This window comes from Macaca fascicularis, chromosome 17 (genome assembly GCF_037993035.2).
Source record: "Macaca fascicularis isolate 582-1 chromosome 17, T2T-MFA8v1.1".
NCBI classification, from domain to species: Eukaryota; Metazoa; Chordata; class Mammalia; order Primates; family Cercopithecidae; genus Macaca; species Macaca fascicularis.
Window position 1 is genome coordinate 103871981 of NC_088391.1, and position 18575 is coordinate 103890555.

The 18575-nt window shown below is 43.8% G+C and overlaps 1 protein-coding gene and 1 non-coding gene across 20 annotated transcripts in view; both read right to left on the reverse strand.

Moving 5' to 3' along the window:
- Window positions 1–18575, reverse strand: part of DCUN1D2 (defective in cullin neddylation 1 domain containing 2) — a 39027-nt gene that overhangs the window by 16234 nt on the left and 4218 nt on the right. For 12 of the 19 annotated variants that reach the window (XR_012426632.1, XR_012426623.1, XR_012426622.1 and 9 more), the window contains exons 2-4: window positions 14814–15030; window positions 11818–11986; window positions 4962–5092 (exon numbers count right to left, since the gene is read on the reverse strand). Coding sequence is in view for 6 of the 19 variants with exons in the window: in XM_065533521.1 (XP_065389593.1) it covers window positions 4962–5092; window positions 11818–11986; window positions 14814–15030 (517 nt within the window). In the remaining 13 variants the exon portion in view is untranslated. Of the gene's footprint in view, window positions 1–4222; window positions 4498–4961; window positions 5093–11817; window positions 11987–14381; window positions 14461–14813; window positions 15031–18575 lie in introns of those variants that run through there. The other 7 variants (XR_012426626.1, XR_012426629.1, XR_012426630.1 and 4 more) reach the window with 3 other exon arrangements.
- On the reverse strand, window positions 9817–9980 carry LOC123569921 (U1 spliceosomal RNA). Its single transcript, XR_006693800.2, has one exon. It is a non-coding gene; the product is annotated as a U1 spliceosomal RNA (small nuclear RNA).

Genomic DNA, 18575 nt, shown 5'->3' on the forward strand with positions numbered 1-18575 from the left:
GGCCCACACTGCAGGGAAGCCCGAGAGCAGAAGAGCTGGGCAGAAAGGGAAAACGGAGATGGAAAAGAGAGAAAAGCTGAGGAGGGGAGAGGATCATTGCCAGACAATCTGAGAGCAAAGCAGACATTTCTGTCTACCACACGCCTGCACACACACACACACACTCAGCCAAGAGAGAGCACCATGAAGTCAAAAAGCTGCCCTGAACCATCCTCCTGAAAGACTGGGAAAACTAATTTCACATAAAAATGAGCAACAGAACAGCCCTGAGATCAAATCCCATACCATGCTATCCGAAGAAAAAAGATGCTACAAACAGAAGTCCCCCTTTGAAAATGAACGCATGCTGGGAAACACACCGACAGAACAGATCGAAAGTGCGACCTTCAGCCGAAACCATGGTTCACGCCTGTAATCCCAGCACTCTGGGAGCCTGAGGTGGGAGGGCTACGTGAGACCAGCAGTCTGAGACCAGCTCGGGCAACATAGTAGAACTCCGTCTCTCCAAAAAAAATTTAAAAATTAACCAGGCACAGTCTGCGTGCCTAAAGTCCCGGTGAGATGGGGGGCTGAGGTGAGAGGATCACCGAAACCCAGGAGCCTGAGGCTGCAGTCATGGCCACACCTCTGCACTTAAGCCTGAGCAATGGAGGGAGACCTCAACTCTAAAATCAAATGTTAAGCCAGGTGTGGTGGCTCACGTCTGTAATCCTAGCACTTTGGGAGGAAGCTGAGGTGGGAGGATCGCTTAAGCCCAAGAATTTGAGGCTGCAGTAAGCTATGATCACGCCACTCCACTCCAGCCTGGGCAAGAGAGCAAGACCCCGTCTCTAAATAAATTAAAAAAAAAAAAAATTTTTTTTTTAAGTGTGACCACTGACTTCAAAATAAAGGACATTAAGAAATGAAACAAAACATGAAACACCACAAATGAGAATTAGGAAAACTTAGTAATGAGGAAATCACACTCAAGAATTAGAAACAAAGGAAAATCATTCCGGAAATGACTTTACTAGAAGGCACATGAGGGAGATAAACTCAAAGGCAGCCACACACTGCATAACGTCTCCGCCAACGACAGGCCGCATAAGTGACAGCGGTCCAACAGGACTGCAAAAGTGCATTTTCACTGCACCTTTTCTATGCTTCAGTGTGTTTGGATACACAAATCCTCACCACTGTGTTATGGTTGCCTACCGTATTCAGTACGGTCACACGCTGTCCAGGTTTGTATCCTGGGAGCCATGGGCTGTGCCATACTGCTAGGTGTGCAATAGGCTATGCCACCCAGGTTTGCAAACATGCACCCTGTGACGTCGCACAAGGATGAGACTGCCTAACGATGCATTTCTCAGAACCTATCGCTGCCATTATGTGACACGTGACAGGTGATGACTTCAGAGAAGATAGTGAAAAAGGAAGATCATTTTTAAAAGAAAAAAGAAATGAAGTACAGATTAAAAGGACTGAGAGAAAGCAACGCACACTGCCGAAGACTTAACTCCACAGAAGACCCAGCTCCACAGGGGACCCAACTCTATAGGGGACCCAGCTCCACAGAAGACTCAACTCCACAGAGGACCCAACTGCACAGGGGACCCAACCACACAGAGGACCCAGCTCCACAGGGGAACCAGCTCCACAGGGGACCCAACTGCACAGGGGACCCAACTCTATAGGGGACCCAACTCCACAGGGGACCCAACCACACAGAGGACCCAGCTCCACAGGGGACCCAGCTCCACAGGGGACCCAGCTCCACAGGGCACCCAGCTCCACAGGGGACCCAACTGCACAGGGGACCCAGCTCCACAGGGGACCCAGCTCCACAGGGGAACCAGCTCCACAGGGGACCCAGCTCCACAGAAGACCCAACTCCACAGAGGACCTAACTCCAATTAAATGGGTAACTGGAGTTTCCAGAGAGACCAAAACCAAATACAAGGAACAGAGCAAATGCTTAAAACTACAATTCAAGAACATTTTCCCTGAAATTAAAAAAAGATTAGAAAGTACTTACTGAAAACACTCAGCATCATGTGAGAACACTGACCACGGATGACCCACAACACCCAGGCACATTTTAGTAAAATTACTGGGCTTCAAAGCAAAAGAAAAAATGGCCTTTGTTTGGGTATTTAGGCAAAACAGTAAGCAACTTACAAGGCCAAGACGACTGGCTCATCATCACTCCGTCTGACAATAACAATCTACGCCAGAAGAAAGTGAGCGACACCCTTGAGACATTCCAAGGAACAAAAAGGAGGCTAGGATTCTGTACCCGTCACGCAAGGACTCGGGGAACACCGTCCCCAGCAGCACTTCCTGGGGATCCACCGGAGAACGAATTTCAAAACCTGTGAGCAGGGAGACGTCAGCGGAAGCCCTGGCGGTAAGCAGGGGCTGCTGGGCAACACAGAGCGAGGACCACCCAGAACGACAGGGGAGGCCTGGCTGTGTGCCTGGAAAACAAAGCCATGGCCAAACTATTGTTTTAAATGGGGGGAGCGTGTATAACCCCCTTTCCTTTCCACGACTCACAGTAATTCCACCGGTGGAGACACATCACATCATCACTGAGCCTGTGGTGTGCGCCACGTGGGACTGGCTAACACGTCACCGCGGACGTTCTAACGCTACCTTCACCTGCGCCCTGGAGGGCCAGAACAGAAGAAGGGAAACACAGCTTAACACAGACAAGCTCAGGTAGGAAAAATAATCTGTAGTCCTGACTGTGGTTTAGAAGCTTCCAAATGAACCAAAATTTAAAAAATAAAAAAATAAAAAGCCTAGAAATGACGACTCTGAACAAGCACCAGCAGCGACTCCGCCACAGCCTGAAACCAGTTTCCGCTAAAAGAAATCAGGGCTTCTTGGAGAAAAAGCGAGTCCAGGTCTGGGGCAGAAGGCGACTGGACGAGCCCAGGACAGCCTGCAGTGCAGACAGGAAGGGAGCTGTCACCACCAGAGCACACCAACAGCACTCCACGAGTTCACGGGGACGTGAACAATAAACTGACCGTCGGTCGAAGGAAGCAGGGAACGCACTCGCCCCGGAGGTCATCCCGCCTCTCTGAGCAGCCTGTACCTCTGGCACCAACACCAGGAGATGGAAAGACCTCCTTCTGTGATCATCCCAGCTCACAAACAAACGGCAGGACAGGCTCTCATCGCTTCGCAGCCCTGAGCAAGGCTGGGGGTCTCGGCACTGCTGGTATCCTCAGGTGCCGCGCATGGCAGGCTCCTGAGCCAAGATGCAGCAGGCACTGCTACTGTTACCCAAGAGGCAAAGCGAGAGCCCAACAGGCCCCACGCGCCTTGTACAGCAGGCACCGCAATTTAGTAACCACAGTGTGGGGCCGAGACGCAGCTCAGCACCTGGTCTCTCTCCCCCGTGCCTCTGCCCGTGTCCCCCTGGCGCCTCTGCTTCCGTCCCTCTGTCCCTCTGTCCCCCGTCTCTCTATCCCTCTGTCTGCCGTGCCTCTGTCCCTCTGTCCCCCGTCTCTCTACCCCTCTGTCTGCCGTGCCTCTGTCCCTCTGTCCCCCGTCTCTCTACCCCTGTCTGCCGTGCCTCTGCCCCTCTGTCCCGTCTCTCTACCCCTCTGTCCCCCATACCTCTGTCCTTCTGTTCCCTGTGCCTCTGTCCCTCTGTCCTCCGTGCCTCTGCCCCTCTGTTCCCCGTCTCTCTATCCCTGTCCCCCGTACCTCTGTCCTTCTGTCCCCCGTGCCTCTGTCCCTCTGTCCCCATCTCGCTATCCCTCTGTCCCCCGTGCCTCTGCCCCTCTGTCTCCCGTCTCTCTATCCCTGTCCCCTGTACCTCTGTCCTTCTGTCCCCCGTACCTCTGTCCTTCTGTCCCCCGTACCTCTGTCCTTCTGTCCCCCGTGCCTCTGTCCCCCATCTCGCTATCCCTCTGTCCCCCGTGCCTCTGTCCCTCTGTCCCCCGTGCCTCTGCCCCTCTGTCCCCCCGTGCCTCTGTCCCTCTGTCCCCCATCTCTCTATCCCTGTCCCCCGTGCCTCTGCCCCTCTGTCCCCCGTGCCTGTGCTCCCTGTCCTTCTGCCGGGTGTCTCTGACCCTGTGCCTGTCCATCTGTGCCACTGGCCTCTCAGGTGATCAGTGCACATCTCCCAGCACCCAACCCAGCTCCACCTCCACTTTCACTGCAGTCCCCGAATCCCTACTGTAGGGTTAGGAGTGACAGTTAAAGCGAATGCAGACTCCTCAAGTAAAAAAAACATTTATTATTGTCCATGCAAATGGGCCATATTAATGATCCATAAAAATGGATTACAGTATTTTAAAATAAAACGCAAAAGTGGGCTCAATTGTTGGTGTGCAGGCTGGGGTCTACGTGGCGTGGCACAGAGAGAACAATTATGAGCTGACACAGGACATTTACAAATTCGTTTACATTTTAGAATTTAAACATGTGAACCCAGAAGTGGAGAGACGCTATCGACGGAGATCTTCAGGCACGTGGTATCATAAACTCATCTACCTACGTACAGAGCAAAGTGTGGAGAAGGCAAGAAACCAAAGGGTGGTCATGTTACAGGTGGGCCAGCCACGGTGGCTCATGCCTGTCATCCCCACACACTCTGAAGTGGAAAGAATGCCTGAGCTCCGGAGTTCGAGACCAGCACAGGCAACAAGGCAAGACCTTGTCTTTATTAAAAATTTAAAAACAAAAATGAAAATAGACAGATGCAGTGGTGGACGCCTGGAGTCCCAGCTACTCAGGAGACTGAGGTGGGAGGATTGCTTGAGCCCAGGAGATTGAGGCTGCAGTGAGCTGTGACTGTACCACTGCACTCCAGCCTAGGTGACAGAATGAGACCCTATCTCAAAAAAACCAAACCAAAACCTAAAATCATTAGTTGGCTATACAGAAATCATGTTGTTCACGTCCACTGATAATCTTATTACGATCTGGCATTTTACATATTTGGATTTCATACTCACCTAAACCTTTCTGCCCTGGGTTCTTAGCGAAAGTGAAGGTAAACTGATAAAAATCTTTAAATTTGGCTGTGTCCTTCAGCTCCTGCTCCAGTCTTGGCAGAAGAGCCTTTAGCTTCTCCATGCTGTCACACCTGCAATGAGGGAGACAGTGGTTTGTGCTGCGGCAGACGCACCTCCCTAGTCGACTCTCCTCTTGTCCTCTGTGCAGGAACTGTGGCCAGGCACGCGGCTCCAGCTGGAGACCATATTTCTCAACTTCTTTTCCCAGGCGCGGCCTAAGGCTCTAAATGATCATGTAAGAGAAGGGAAGGGGGGCAATGTCTCCCTTGCTAAAAGGAATTCAAAATGCTCTAAGACAGATACTGGTGGCGGCTGCCCAGCTCTGGGAATATACTAAAACCACTGAGTCGTAGACTTTAAATGAGAGAAAATACGGTATGTGAATTAGATCTCGATAAAATTATTAAAAGAAAAACCCAAAACAACATCTTTTGCCCTCTTCCTGAGAACTGGAACAAGGGCGTGGTCTAACTCGGTGGCTCTGACCATGGAGAGAGGCCCCTGCCCTGCGGTGACAGGTTATGAGGTGAGGAGATGGCAGGGACGAGGGAATGGAAAGACGGAAAGAGCCTATTTCTCAGTGACTTGCAGAATGGAGTCGCCCTGCCAGCCTGGGCCACTGCTACCTCTGTCCTATCATACAAGCGAAACATAAACTCATATAAATCTTAAGCTACCTTATTTAGGGATCTCTTCATTATAGCAGGTTAGATTTAAAATATCCAGGTATTGTAAAACACAGCTCTATATTGTTTTAAAATTGATTTTTTCCATCAAAAAGTCAATAACCTTTAAAAACAGTCAACAGCCTTTAAGGCAGAAATCGACAACAGTAAAACAAAGTCTATCTTTCTAATTTCGACTGCACAGCAAAGCACAGAATAAAAGCAACACTTATCCACTTTACCCAAGCAGAGCAGAGGTAAGGAAAGAACATTGGAGAAAGCTTTAGAGCAGCTAGAAAAGTCCATAAAGACGTACACAGAAAAGCACAGATGTAGGACTCAGTCCTGTAAATAGTCACAGTCCCGTTCTGGTCAACAGCAGGAGGTGGATGTGACGGTGGTCCCATAAAATCATAATGGCACCTAGATGTTCCTGCCACCTAGGGGCGTCAGAGCCACTGCAATGTCTAGCACAATGCATGACCATTTCTACCTTTAGGTGCGTTTAGATACACAGACTTACCACTGTGTTACAGCTGCCTACGGCACTGAGTACAGTCACCCGCTGAACAGGTTCGTAGCCTAGGAACAACAGGCTGTACCACAGACTAGGTGTGTAGTGGGCTGTACCATCTCGGTTTGTGTAAGTACACTCTGTGATGTCTGCACAATGAAATTTCCTAACAACGCACTTCTCAGAACGTGTCCCTGTCTCTGAAGTGATGCGTGACTGCACTGCAGGTGAATGTGAGTGGAAGCACCATCCACATCAACGGTGGCAGCTGGGCCAGGTGCAGCAGTTCGTTCCTGTAATCCCAGCGCTTTGAGAGGAGGAGGAGGGAGGATCGCTTGAGGCCTGGAGTTTGAGACCAGTCTGGATGACATAGCTCAGAGACCCAGTCTCCACAAAAAGTAAAAACTAGCTAGGCATGGTGGCATGTGCCCGAAGTCCCAGCAACCCACCGTACCCCAGTTGGCACAACAGAGTGTGACGCTCTTGAAAAAGGGAGTGGGTGGCAGCTGAGGGCTCTTTGCCATTTCAGCCTCCTCTTCCCTCCAGCGAGGCACGGACAATCCGACTTCCGGGCCAGGCCCACTGTGCCCACCACCTACCGGAGCCGTCCTTCAGCGCGCCTCTAGCTGGACGTAAACAGGAACTCACAGTGTGCACCACCTCACATCTGGGTGCCTCTGGCTTTGTGACGTCCGAGGTTCGTTCCTGTGGGTATGCTCGGCTCCAGCTGTTCATTCTCTTTGCCACATAGAATTCTTGTTATTTACATATTTTACGATTCATAAACGCTACTGTCGGTGAACATTCCGGCTGTTTCTAGTTTGCTGGTTTGGAGTAATGGTGTCAACACTTCTGTACACAGATCACAACATACACGTAGGCACATTCCAGCGTGGCCGGCGGGGTCACAGCGTCTGCGCACCTTCCATTTAGTAACTGACGTCGAACAGTACATTGGACCTCCCACTCCACGCACTTTCACTCACATCTGCTGTCGTGTCTTGTTTTAGCCCCCAGAGGGTGGTTTGTTATGGGGTTCTATTTCACCGAGCTTTTCACCTGCATTTCCCCAGCAAATGAGATTAAGCATCTTATACTTTAACTGGCCCTTGTGCATCCTCTTTTGTAAAGTGCTTGTCAAATCTTTTGCTTGTTTTTCAACATCTTTTTCTTATTGTTTTGTAGAAATTCTTTATATATTAAAGATACAAGCCTTTGCCAGGTATTTTTAAAGAACTTTCACACAGAACAAGCATTGCCTTTCTACTACTTTGATGTTTCTTAACCAGTTCTTATTTTTACTATAATATGCTGTCAGTATTTTTCTTTACAGTGATTGTTTTTGTTGATGTTTTAGAAATTATCCTATTTCACAGTCATAAAGACCTTTTCCTATATTATTTTTCTACAGACTTTTTGCTTTTGCCTTTCATACTGAGATCTACATCTATCTGAAACTGATGTTTACATATGGTATGCGGTAGAGGTCAGGATTTATTTCTCCCCAAAATACTAGCTAATTCTCCCAGTATCATTTGTTGAAAAAGTGTCTGTCTCCACTTAAGTCTACCTCTGTCGTAAACCAGAAGTCCCTACACACACGGACTTCTTTCTGAGCCCTCCATTCTGCTCCGCTGGTCTCTGGGCTATTTATCTGATCTGGCACTTGATGCCATGTAGTCGTCATTATCGTAGCTGTAAAGTTCTGATTATCTGGCAGAGCAAATCTTCCCATCCTGTTCTTTTCCTTCAAGAACTGCTTTTTGACTGCGCATTTTTATAGAAATTTCAAATCAGCTTGTCAAATTACACATATATAAACCCACTATCTATTAGGATTTTCAAACTGAGATCACATTCAATATAAAAACCTAAGGATAAAATACTGTGTTCCAACCTATGAACGAAGTATATTTCTCCATTTATTCAGGTCTTGTTTCCTGTCTCTCAATGAGTTATTATTTTCTCTATGGGAGTATCACACATCTTTAATCCGATTTATTCTAGGTATTCTGTATTTTTGAAGATATTGAAAAATGACATATATTTTAAAATTTACTGTTTTGCTGATTGTTGCACTTGGTGTCCTGAAATATAACAGGATTTTATCTGCAGACCTTGGACCCTGTAGTGTGGCTAACGTCACTACTGATTCGAATATTTTATCCATAGATTAGACTAGCTGTGATCTCCTGTTTTATACTGAATAGAAATAGTCATTCAGGTTTTGTTCCGTCTCAAAGGGGAGGTGGCTTACAATTCCCGTAAGTATAATGTTTGCCATAGGAATTTTTTCCTTTTGGTCAGATTAAGAACTGCCCCTCTTATTCTTAGTTTTCCATGAGTTTTGTTTTTTTTTTTAAATGAAGAAACACTGAATTTGATCAAACCCATCTTATGCACTGGGACGATCCTTTTTTTCTGTTGTTAACCATGGTAAATTAATTATACCGATTGACTTTGTAACATTAAACGGATCTTGCATTCCTGGGTATAACCAACTTTGTCATGATGTATCATCCTGGGCTTATCGTCTTGGATTTTTTGCTAATGACTGGTCAGTTTCCTGATACTGTGTGTAGGATTTTTGCATCTTATCATCTTAGGCATCTTCTGATTCTTGTAACTGAGAGTGGCCTATAATTTTCCATTCTCAAATGTTATCCCTTGGTTTTGTCATGCAGCTTGTGCTGGCCTTAAAACAAATTGTGAAATCTTTCTTCCTTTACTATTCTCTGGAAAAGGATGTTTAAAATTGGGGATTTTCCTTTTCATTAGGAGTTTGGTCGGATGTGCCAATTAAGTTATCCCAAACAGAAGCTGTCTCTTTGAGACGATTTTAAATTACAGGCTCAAATTCTTAAGAGTTACAGAACTAGTAAGATTTTCCATTTCTTCATGTCAGTTTTAGTAAGTTATATTTTTCATATAGGTTGTCAAATTTATTGGCATAAAGCTTTTCATAACAGACTTTTTTTTTTAATGCTTCTGGCACCTATCATTTTGTCCCTCTTTTCATCTATGTATGTTACTTATGATTTACTACATTTACAAGTCTTTTCAAATAACAAGCTTCTGGCTTTATTGATCCTTCCTAATGACAACTTCTTTTCTATTTGATTATTCTTGTAAATTAAAATACTTTACTTTTCTAATTTACTTGTAAATTAGAAGTAAATTTTCTAATTTACTTGTAAAGTAGAATACTGCTTCAAAAATATTAATTCCTTCCTTCTATATTCTTTTTCTATTTCTTGAGATGGAAGGCTTTGTTCACTGATTTTCAGCTTTTCCTTCTTTCTAAAACATGCATTTAATAAGCTGAATTCTACAAGCTTACATATATTTTCACTATCCAAGATATTTTCTAATTTCCATTGTAACTTCTTTCTCATCCCAAGGGTTACTCAGAGGTATGCAATATCCACACATATCCTACCTAGTTATCTTTTTGTTACATTCCTAGTTTAACTATACTGTGCTCAGAAGACATACTCTGTATCATTTCAAACCTCTGAAAATTGTTGCAATTTACTTAATAGCCCAGTTTATTGTCAATTTTTATTAATGTTCTGTGCCTTTAATAAAGTTTTTTTTTTTTTTTAATTTTAAACACCAGGAGAGAACACGAACATAATCCCCCACTACCACAAATTATGCAGTCCAGTTTCCCACATTTGGGAAAATCACAGGCGTCAGCACATCTGGAATGCAATGGATAAGCCCAGCCCCGGGAAAACCACCTTCATGATCACGGTATCTCTCCCGCCAGGCTGTTTTGTGTTTTCTTTTGAAAAGAAAACGTATTCTTCAACATCGAAGGCAACGTTCTAAATGTTCTCCTAGGCCATTTTTTGTGCTGTCCAAATCTTCTATGTCCTCACTAATTTTTCATCCACTCATCCTATCAGTTACTACAATGTGTGTGAAAACTCCTCACTTTGATCATGGATTTGCATCTTTCTCTTTGTAGTTGCTTATTTTTGCTTTAAATACTTTGGGACTCTTCAATAAATACATAAAAACATAAGTATGACTGCTTTCCAGGTGAGATAAACCCTTTATCATCATGAAATGGTCCTCCTTATCTGCAGAGTTCCTGTGTGCCTCAAAGCTGTTTTAGTTGTATCTATTTTAAACAATATGAACAGGTGACATTTAAACATCCATCTGGGCCAGGCATGGTGGCTCCCGCCTGTAATCCTAGCACTTTGGGAGGCTGAGGCAAGGTGGATCGCCTGAAGTCGGGAGTTCAAGACCAGCCAGGCCAATACGGTGAAACCCCGTCTCTACTAAAAATACAAAAATTAGCTGGGTGTGGTGGCAGGCGCCTGCAATCCCAGCTACTCAGGAGACGGAGGCAAGAGAATTGCTTGAACCCCAGAGATGGAGTTTGCTGTGAGCTGAGATCGTGCCACTGCACTCCAGCCTAGGTGACAGAATGAGACTCCATCTCAAAAAACAAACAAACAATTAAGAGTACACTCGAAAATAACAATAAAAAGTAGAGTAAATGCATAAACTGGCAACATAATCATTTATATTATCAAGTATCATATACTGCACATAACTGGATGTGCTACGCTTTTATACGAATGGCAGAGCAGCAGGTTTGTCTGTGCCAGCACCACCACACACAGGCAATGTATTGAGCTATGACATTATGATGGCTGGGATGCAGGAATTTTTTAGCCCCATTCTAACCTTACGGGACCACTGTTGTATAAGCGGTCCACTGTTGACCGAAATGTCACTATGCAGTGCATCACTGTCGTTCAATAAGCTTAATGATTAAGAGAGTCACATTAGGCCCTTTCATTTACTTTTATAACTTATCTGTAAGTAAGAAACACCTTATTAATGAAGCCTTTATCCCAATCCTGTAGGTAGAATAGAAAAATGTTACAAGCAAAAAACCAAAATGACATCTTAATTTTTAACATAGCAGCATAATAAATTCTACATTTAATATACAGTATTATGAAATAACATGAATGAACTGAACCTGGTATTTACTGTCAATTCAAAATTGGAAAGAAAAAAACTCAAAAAGAAGAAAATGAGTTACAAAAGGGGTTAATATGAAAAAATCAAAATGTGAAATGAAATAAAGCTTTAAACTGAAAATTAAAAGGAAACCAGGCCGGGCGCGGTGGCTCAAGCCTGTAATCCCAGCACTTTGGGAGGCCGAGACGGGCGGATCACGAGGTCAGGAGATCGAGACCATCCTGGCTAACATGGTGAAACCCCATCTCTACTAAAAAAAATACAAAAAAACTAGCCGGGCGAGATGGCGGGCGCCTATAGTCCCAGCTACTCCGGAGGCTGAGGCAGGAGAATGGCGTAAACCCAGGAGGTGGAGCTTGCAGTGAGCTGAGATCCGGCCACTGTACTCCAGCCTGGGCGACAGAGCGAGACTCCGTCTCAAAAAAAAAAAAAAAAAAAAAAAAGGAAACCAAAGGCTTAATAGTGCAGAGAGTGCAGATGCATAAGAAATTTTTAAGACACACAAAGAAAATAAACATATGAAATTAATATGTAGAGGTTGCTGAAAAATAATTAATGTTAAAAGTATTTTCATTTCTGAAAAAATTTAAGCTACGAATAATTGACTTACCCGAGTTCTGTCATGCCATCTAGAAATTCCTTTCTGCTAAATTCACACTGAGTTGCTGCCCTGAACTTCCACGCTATGACCAACACACTGATACTGGCAGGATCTAGGCTCAGATCATCACAAAACTGTTGAATCCCATCGATTCCAATTTTGTTTTCATCTTGTGGATCTGTAGTTAATATCAGGGGTAAAGGAAGTTATACTATTTTGAAAAGGAATTCTAAAATAGGAGGTTTGAATCCTAGCATTCTATTATACTACATAGTTCTAGCAAGCATGTTTCCAATACATCAATCAATAGGCTGCAGTTTTCTACTACACATGAAAGAAATAGTGAGCAACTAATAATTTATCCAGAAAACGGTCCTATTTTTAAAATCTAGGGTTCTGGGTCTTAGGGAAAAAAAAATCATTGAATTTTTTTTGAGAAGATCTGTTCACTAAGAAAAATTTAATTTCCCTAAAGTGAAATAAAAATTCAAGTTTAGAGAAATTTAGCTCACCCAAAGGCAAAATGCTATAAAAGATACTGTATTGATAAAGTATTTACAATACCTTGGGTTTTTATCACAACTCTGCCAAAGTAAATGAATGATTGATGTTTTTCTTAAGTGATTTCATTTGCTAGTTCTAATGGTACTGGACAATAACTATTTTTCAGAATCATTTAGCTTATGTATCCACATTTAATAGTTTAGAAATTCAGGTTCCCCACTCCCTATTCCTAGTTTATAAATAAAATTAAAGAACTTAGCATTTGTTTATCAGAAAATCAAACAGTAAAATATATTTAAGGCATCCCAGCAAGACTTCACTAAAGCTAGTAATTTCAGACAGATTATATCATATTGTCGTAATGCATATGTAAATTGTGGGTTTAGAAGGTAAAAATAGAAAACCTGTAGGTTCTTTGCTCAAAGAAAGATTAGGTAGGATAAACTTTTCTTCCCCTTCACACAAAATCTAACTCTGGTCATTTAACTAGTTTACTACTACATATATACAGTTAACAAAGAAAAATGGTAACAAAAATGAAGAAAACCATAAACATCCTTCTAACTCTATTCTCATATCAGGGAGAAAACCTCAGCATAGTTTATGGGACAGAGGTTCTGTAAAAAAATAAATCCCCACTTATCACCTTATTCAATTCCATCTGCTAATATTATACTTCATGAATAGAAATACTGATCTACAATGCTCTGACCTCATAAACCATCTCAGTAAATTTGATTACAACCATATTCAATATTCCAAGTAATTTTGCAAATACTTGTTCATTTGTATATGCTAACGTAATAACCAATGTTATATTTGTCAACAGTCTTAGAACTATGTTTATTTTTAGAGCCTAAAGTGATTGTACCATGTTTCCACTTTAACTGACTATAACTGCATGAATAAAGTTAAATAATAATGAAGGGATGAAGCTTCAATAACACTTAAAGACACAATTTTCCACTTATACACAAGTATTTTTTCAAAAGGAGCTGTATATATTTAAATAACTTTTAAAAATCTGCATAAAAAGCTTATGATTTACAAAATTAGCTCAACAACTAACTTAGCCAAAAATGTTTGAAGTAGACTAATGCTTAACTAAAAACAATTTTCATTCTTTGGGAAGTACAATAAGTACAAATCTGGTTTGTTTTACCACTGACTACGTTTCTGAGCCAAGATTTTTAAAAGCAATTTTCAACTCACTTTTCAGATCTAAACAGAAAGACTAAAGCACACACACAGTATTTTAAAAAGTAAAAAATGAAAATATTACATAAACAAGAACTAGGCTGGGTGCGGTGGCTCACGCCTGTAATCCCAGCACTTTGGGAGGCCAAGGCAGGTGGATCACGAGGTCAAGAGATTGAGACCATCCTGGCCAACATGGTGAAACCCCGTCTCTACTGAAAATACAAAAATTAGCTGGGCATGGTGGCGGGCGCCTGTAGTCCCAGCTACTCGGGAGGCTGAGGCAGGAGAATCGTTTGAATGTGGGAGGCAGAGGATGCAGAGAGCCGAGATCATACCACTGCACTCCAGCCTGGTGACAGAGCGAGACGCCGTCTCAGACACACACACACACACACACACACACACACACACACACACACACACACACACACACAATAAACAAACAAACAGGAACTTAAAGCCAAGGAAATTATTGTATATTTGGGCTAATACTTGTTTAAATGAGAGTCAGGGCTTGGTTTTGTTTTAAAGTTTTAGAAAACTTGGCCTTAAAAACTGGTAGAAAGAAAAAGCAAAATAAGTCAGCTCTTAGATGGCTGCCTCCCCCTCTGCACTGAAGATGAAATTTAAAACCCGCAGAGGGGCGTGGATCTGCATATGCTCATCATGGCAGTCTTAGTGCAAGGCACAGCTGCATTTTGACGAGAAAAGCTCCCATCCAAGCACTGATGTCAATAAAAATCACAACTGCTCACAATCTGAAACACAAGGTTTCTTTGCTGAGAGCTTTTCCCAAAGCCTCTCGAACCACTGAAGCTACTTCAGTGCTAACACGCCACTGCCCGGGCAAGGAAAACACTAAGGTTTACCCTCACTTCAGGATCGTCTTCACGATTTGGTGTTGTTCTTAACCTTCTCATCATCAATATTTCAGCCTAAACAGAAGTGCTTGAAAAAAATACTGTATTAACAGACATATTCACGCCAAGACACCAAGCCTCCCAGCAGCAGCTGTTCCCTGACAGGCTGTGCAGTGTCAGACTCACCACACAGAACAAGCAGGCACAGGCCTGGTCCTGCTCCATCGCCGACTCCCCTCTTCTTGCCCTCCCCACCCCCACCAATCACAGTCCCAGCCCCACTGAAACGGAAGAAAGTGGATTCTGCAGCTGAACGTGGGGAGGAGAAGCAACAGCAGCCCGGAGATCTGCCCCTGGCACCAGAAAGAACCCTGGAAGTGCAGCGTGCAGGCCGCTCACGGAGGCCGACATCCGTCCGGCTTTGCTGCCCTCACCTCTTACCTTTGTACCTGCCGTACAGCTGCTCCAGCTTCTTCTTGTCCACAGTGTTCCGCATGGACTCCCTGTGGAACGAGTCTGGGTTTTGGAAGAAGCTGTCGGTGGCCTCGTCTAGTCTCCACTCATTCTGCGTTAAGCAGTAGATAGCAGTTCTCTCGCCAGCCTGAGTGCATGCCATAAACTGGCGGACCTTGTCCTTCTGAGACGATTTAAGCTTATGCTTTGGGATGCAAAAGAAGTAGGAAAGCCAATGAAGCCGCTCGGGGTTCGTCCCAGCTCTAGCCTAACGCCTGCACTTTAACTGGGCAGAATTAGAGACAAAGCCTTGCTCGTCATCAGTTAAAAAGACTGCACGGTCTTCCGAAACAACAGTACCTACACTGTAACAAACAGGCAGTCCGAGCTTCAGAAACTATGAGAATTAACATCTTATACAAAACACATTCTGATCGCCACCCAGTTCACCCTGCATGAAGCGTGACTCATTTTTCTAAAGCTCTCAGGAACTCTGTAACGCACACCTAGCCTCTGAGGACACCGGGCAAGGACCTCACGGCGTCACCGGGGCCCCAGCCACAGGGTCTTCTTTGGTTTCAATAAACTTCAGGCTTTAATGAACGGAAAGAGGCTGTGCAGTTTGCAGACATTTTTTCCCAGTTTAAATCAGCAGAATCACATTGATGAAAATGTACACAAATAACTAAGCATCGTGTTAAAAGTAATTTACGAAAGTTTCACAAGCAGGCACAAAAAAAGCCTGTTATGATTAAATGGAAACAATAATACTAATAACAAGAATGCCTCTGTATACCAGACAGAAATAAAATGAAAAATAGGACAGAGGATCTGGGCAGGCAATAAATAACAACGCTGCCAAGCAGCTGCACTATATATAGTACATAATGAAACAAAGTAACATCTTGACACTTCCAGATATAGGAGGGCTGAGATTCCACTTATCTAAAGTAACTGGATGATGGAATCCCAGCACTTTGGGAGGCTGAGGCGGACCACTTGAGGTCAGGAGTTCAAGACCATCATGGCCAACATGGAGAAACCCCATCGCTACTAAAAATAAAAAAATTAGCTGGGCGTTGTGGCGGGCGCCTATAGTCCCAGCTACTTGGGAGGCTGAGGCAGGAGAATCACTTGAACCTGGGAGGTGGAGACTGCAGTGAGCTGAGATCACGCCACTGCACTCCAGCCTGGGCGACAGAGCAAGACTCCATCTCAATCAACCAATCAATAAAGAAACCTGATGAAAGCAACACTGGAAAAAAAAGTGATTCACTAACTTCTCTAAATCCAAACAGACCCTAGAATCCACTGGATGCTAATGTTTTACAAAAATGCTTTACACAATAATATAAGGGGGAAATTTTTTACTCAAAAGGATTTATACTCAATCTTGTTCAAATAAAGATGAGACAACTTATAAAAACACATGGAATGAATTACAACATAACGAAAGTGTACAGAAGGATAACAAGGTATGGTTCAGAAAGGGGTGCCGTTAGTGCAAGGATGTGCCTGTCACATGTTAAGAGCTGGAAATCAGGCTCCAAGCTTCCCCAGTGCCACAGTAAAGAAAACATAATTAGTTAGGAAAATTCATTTTCATAAGATCTAAAACCTTACCAGCAGCTCAGAAGTGGTATAGACCCTTCTGGCCTAAAACCTGAGGGAAACGTCTCCTGGGCTCCTGGCAAAAGTTCCATGTCCCCTCACACATACCAATTCCTCACCAAAATGCCAACCATGTACAGCAGAGCCAGTTTCCAGAAGGTTTTTTTTTTTTTTTGAGACAGGAAATCAAAAAGCATGCTAATGCCAAAATACCAGAGGACAATTCCGCAGGAGCATTAAGATAACACTGTCCAGATACATACTCTCCCACATGCATCTGCGACCGCTGGGTCCTAAGGCCTTTCAGGAGGTCCACAGAACCACCTTCCTGAGCGTCCTAAGCCGCCACCGGCCTTGCTCACTCTCATTCTCACAGAGTGCATAGCAGAGGCCTCCACGGGCCGCAAGGCTTGTGATATCACAGGAATGAATGTGAGATTCGAGAGCCTATCTTTTATCAAGCTAGACATTAAAATATTTGCAAAAATGTAATAGGTTTATTATTGCTAATTAAATATAGAAATATTTTAATACTTCCTATTTTAATTTCTAATATGGTAAATATTGATGACTATTACCCACACAAACAAGGGCTCTCATTTAAGAATGGGGTTCTAATCATTCTTAAAAATATATAGGAAATGTGGTACATATATACCATGGCATACTACACAGCCATAAAAAGGACCAAGATTATGTCCTTTGCAGCAACATGGATGGAGCTAGAGGCCATTTTCCTAAGTGAACTGGCGCAGGAACAGATAACCAAATGCCACATGTTCTCACTTGTAAGTGGGAGTTGAACACAGAGCACGTGTGGACACAAAGAAGGAACAACAGACACCGGGGCCTGCTTGAGAGTGGCAGGAGGGAGAGGATCCCAAAACTGCCCACCAGGTACCGTGCTCACTACCAGGCTGACGAGATTATCTGTACGCCAACTCCCATGACACACAGTTGACCTTTGTAACAAACCTGCGCACGTACCCCGAACCTAAAAGTTAGAAAAAACAAACCCGAAAACCACACAACTCCTGAGACTAAACCCTGAGAGAACTGCTAACTCAGGTGAGGCTACAGAATTAACATTTCGGCTACTCAGAACAATGAGTGTTGAGCATTTGGGAGTCTTGAATCCCTGTTAGAATCTGAGGAGTCACAGGTCTGCCCTCCAGGAACACATATATGGACCTCACATGTGCAGGCAGCTTTGCATAAAATTTCAGTGGTTTCACAGATGGCTTAAGCCCATCTGCTAAGTCCTCATAAGGTAGGGGAAGGCAGAACTCAGATGAAGAACTGATGAAGATCAGAAGCCTCACTCAGCCAACTTTCTCTCTTAATGTTCCAGTCAGCAGTCGGCTCTGCCATCTCAGGCCTGTGGGTCTGTTGCAAAAGCAGACAGCCGTAGGCTGTGTTCCAATAAAACTCAATTTACAAAAACAGACAGCTAGCCTGTGGGCTGTAGTTTGCTGAACCCGATCTAGATTCTAGAGGAATAAATGGAATACATATTCACTACATTATTTTCTGAAACTGAGCTTTTGAATAGAACTAAACGAAAAATTCAAGGTTGTATTATCTGGTAAGATCAAATTTAACTAAATTAAGGCAGATCCCATACTCTCTGACAGTAAGCTGACAAAAGATACAGCTAGAGTCTTTTTATGAAGTTGACAGCCTTCCCAAGGGAGGGTGAGCAAAGCCAAGAATTACCCCAAAAACCTTAAGATAAAGGCAGAAGTGCAACCCCCAAAATGGTCCACCACTAGGAACAGCCATGACATCCTTATTATGGAAGTGGCCATCATTGCTAGATTTAAAAATTCTGCCATGGTTATACAACAAAATTTAGTATATCCATATAACGGAACATAATTCGGCCATAAAAAGGAATGAAGTATTGATACATGCCACATGGAAGAACCTCAAAAGTACGACACTGAGTAAAAGCCAGGCACAAGAAGCCACACGGGGTACGATTCCACTTACACGAAATATCCAGAACGGGCAAATGTCTACAGAGAGAAAGGTGAGTGGTAGCCAGGGGCTGGGGCAAGGGAGGAGTTGGGAGTGACCGCTAATGGGTACACAGTTATTGTTCGGGATGACAAAAATGTTTTAGGACTAGATAGAGGT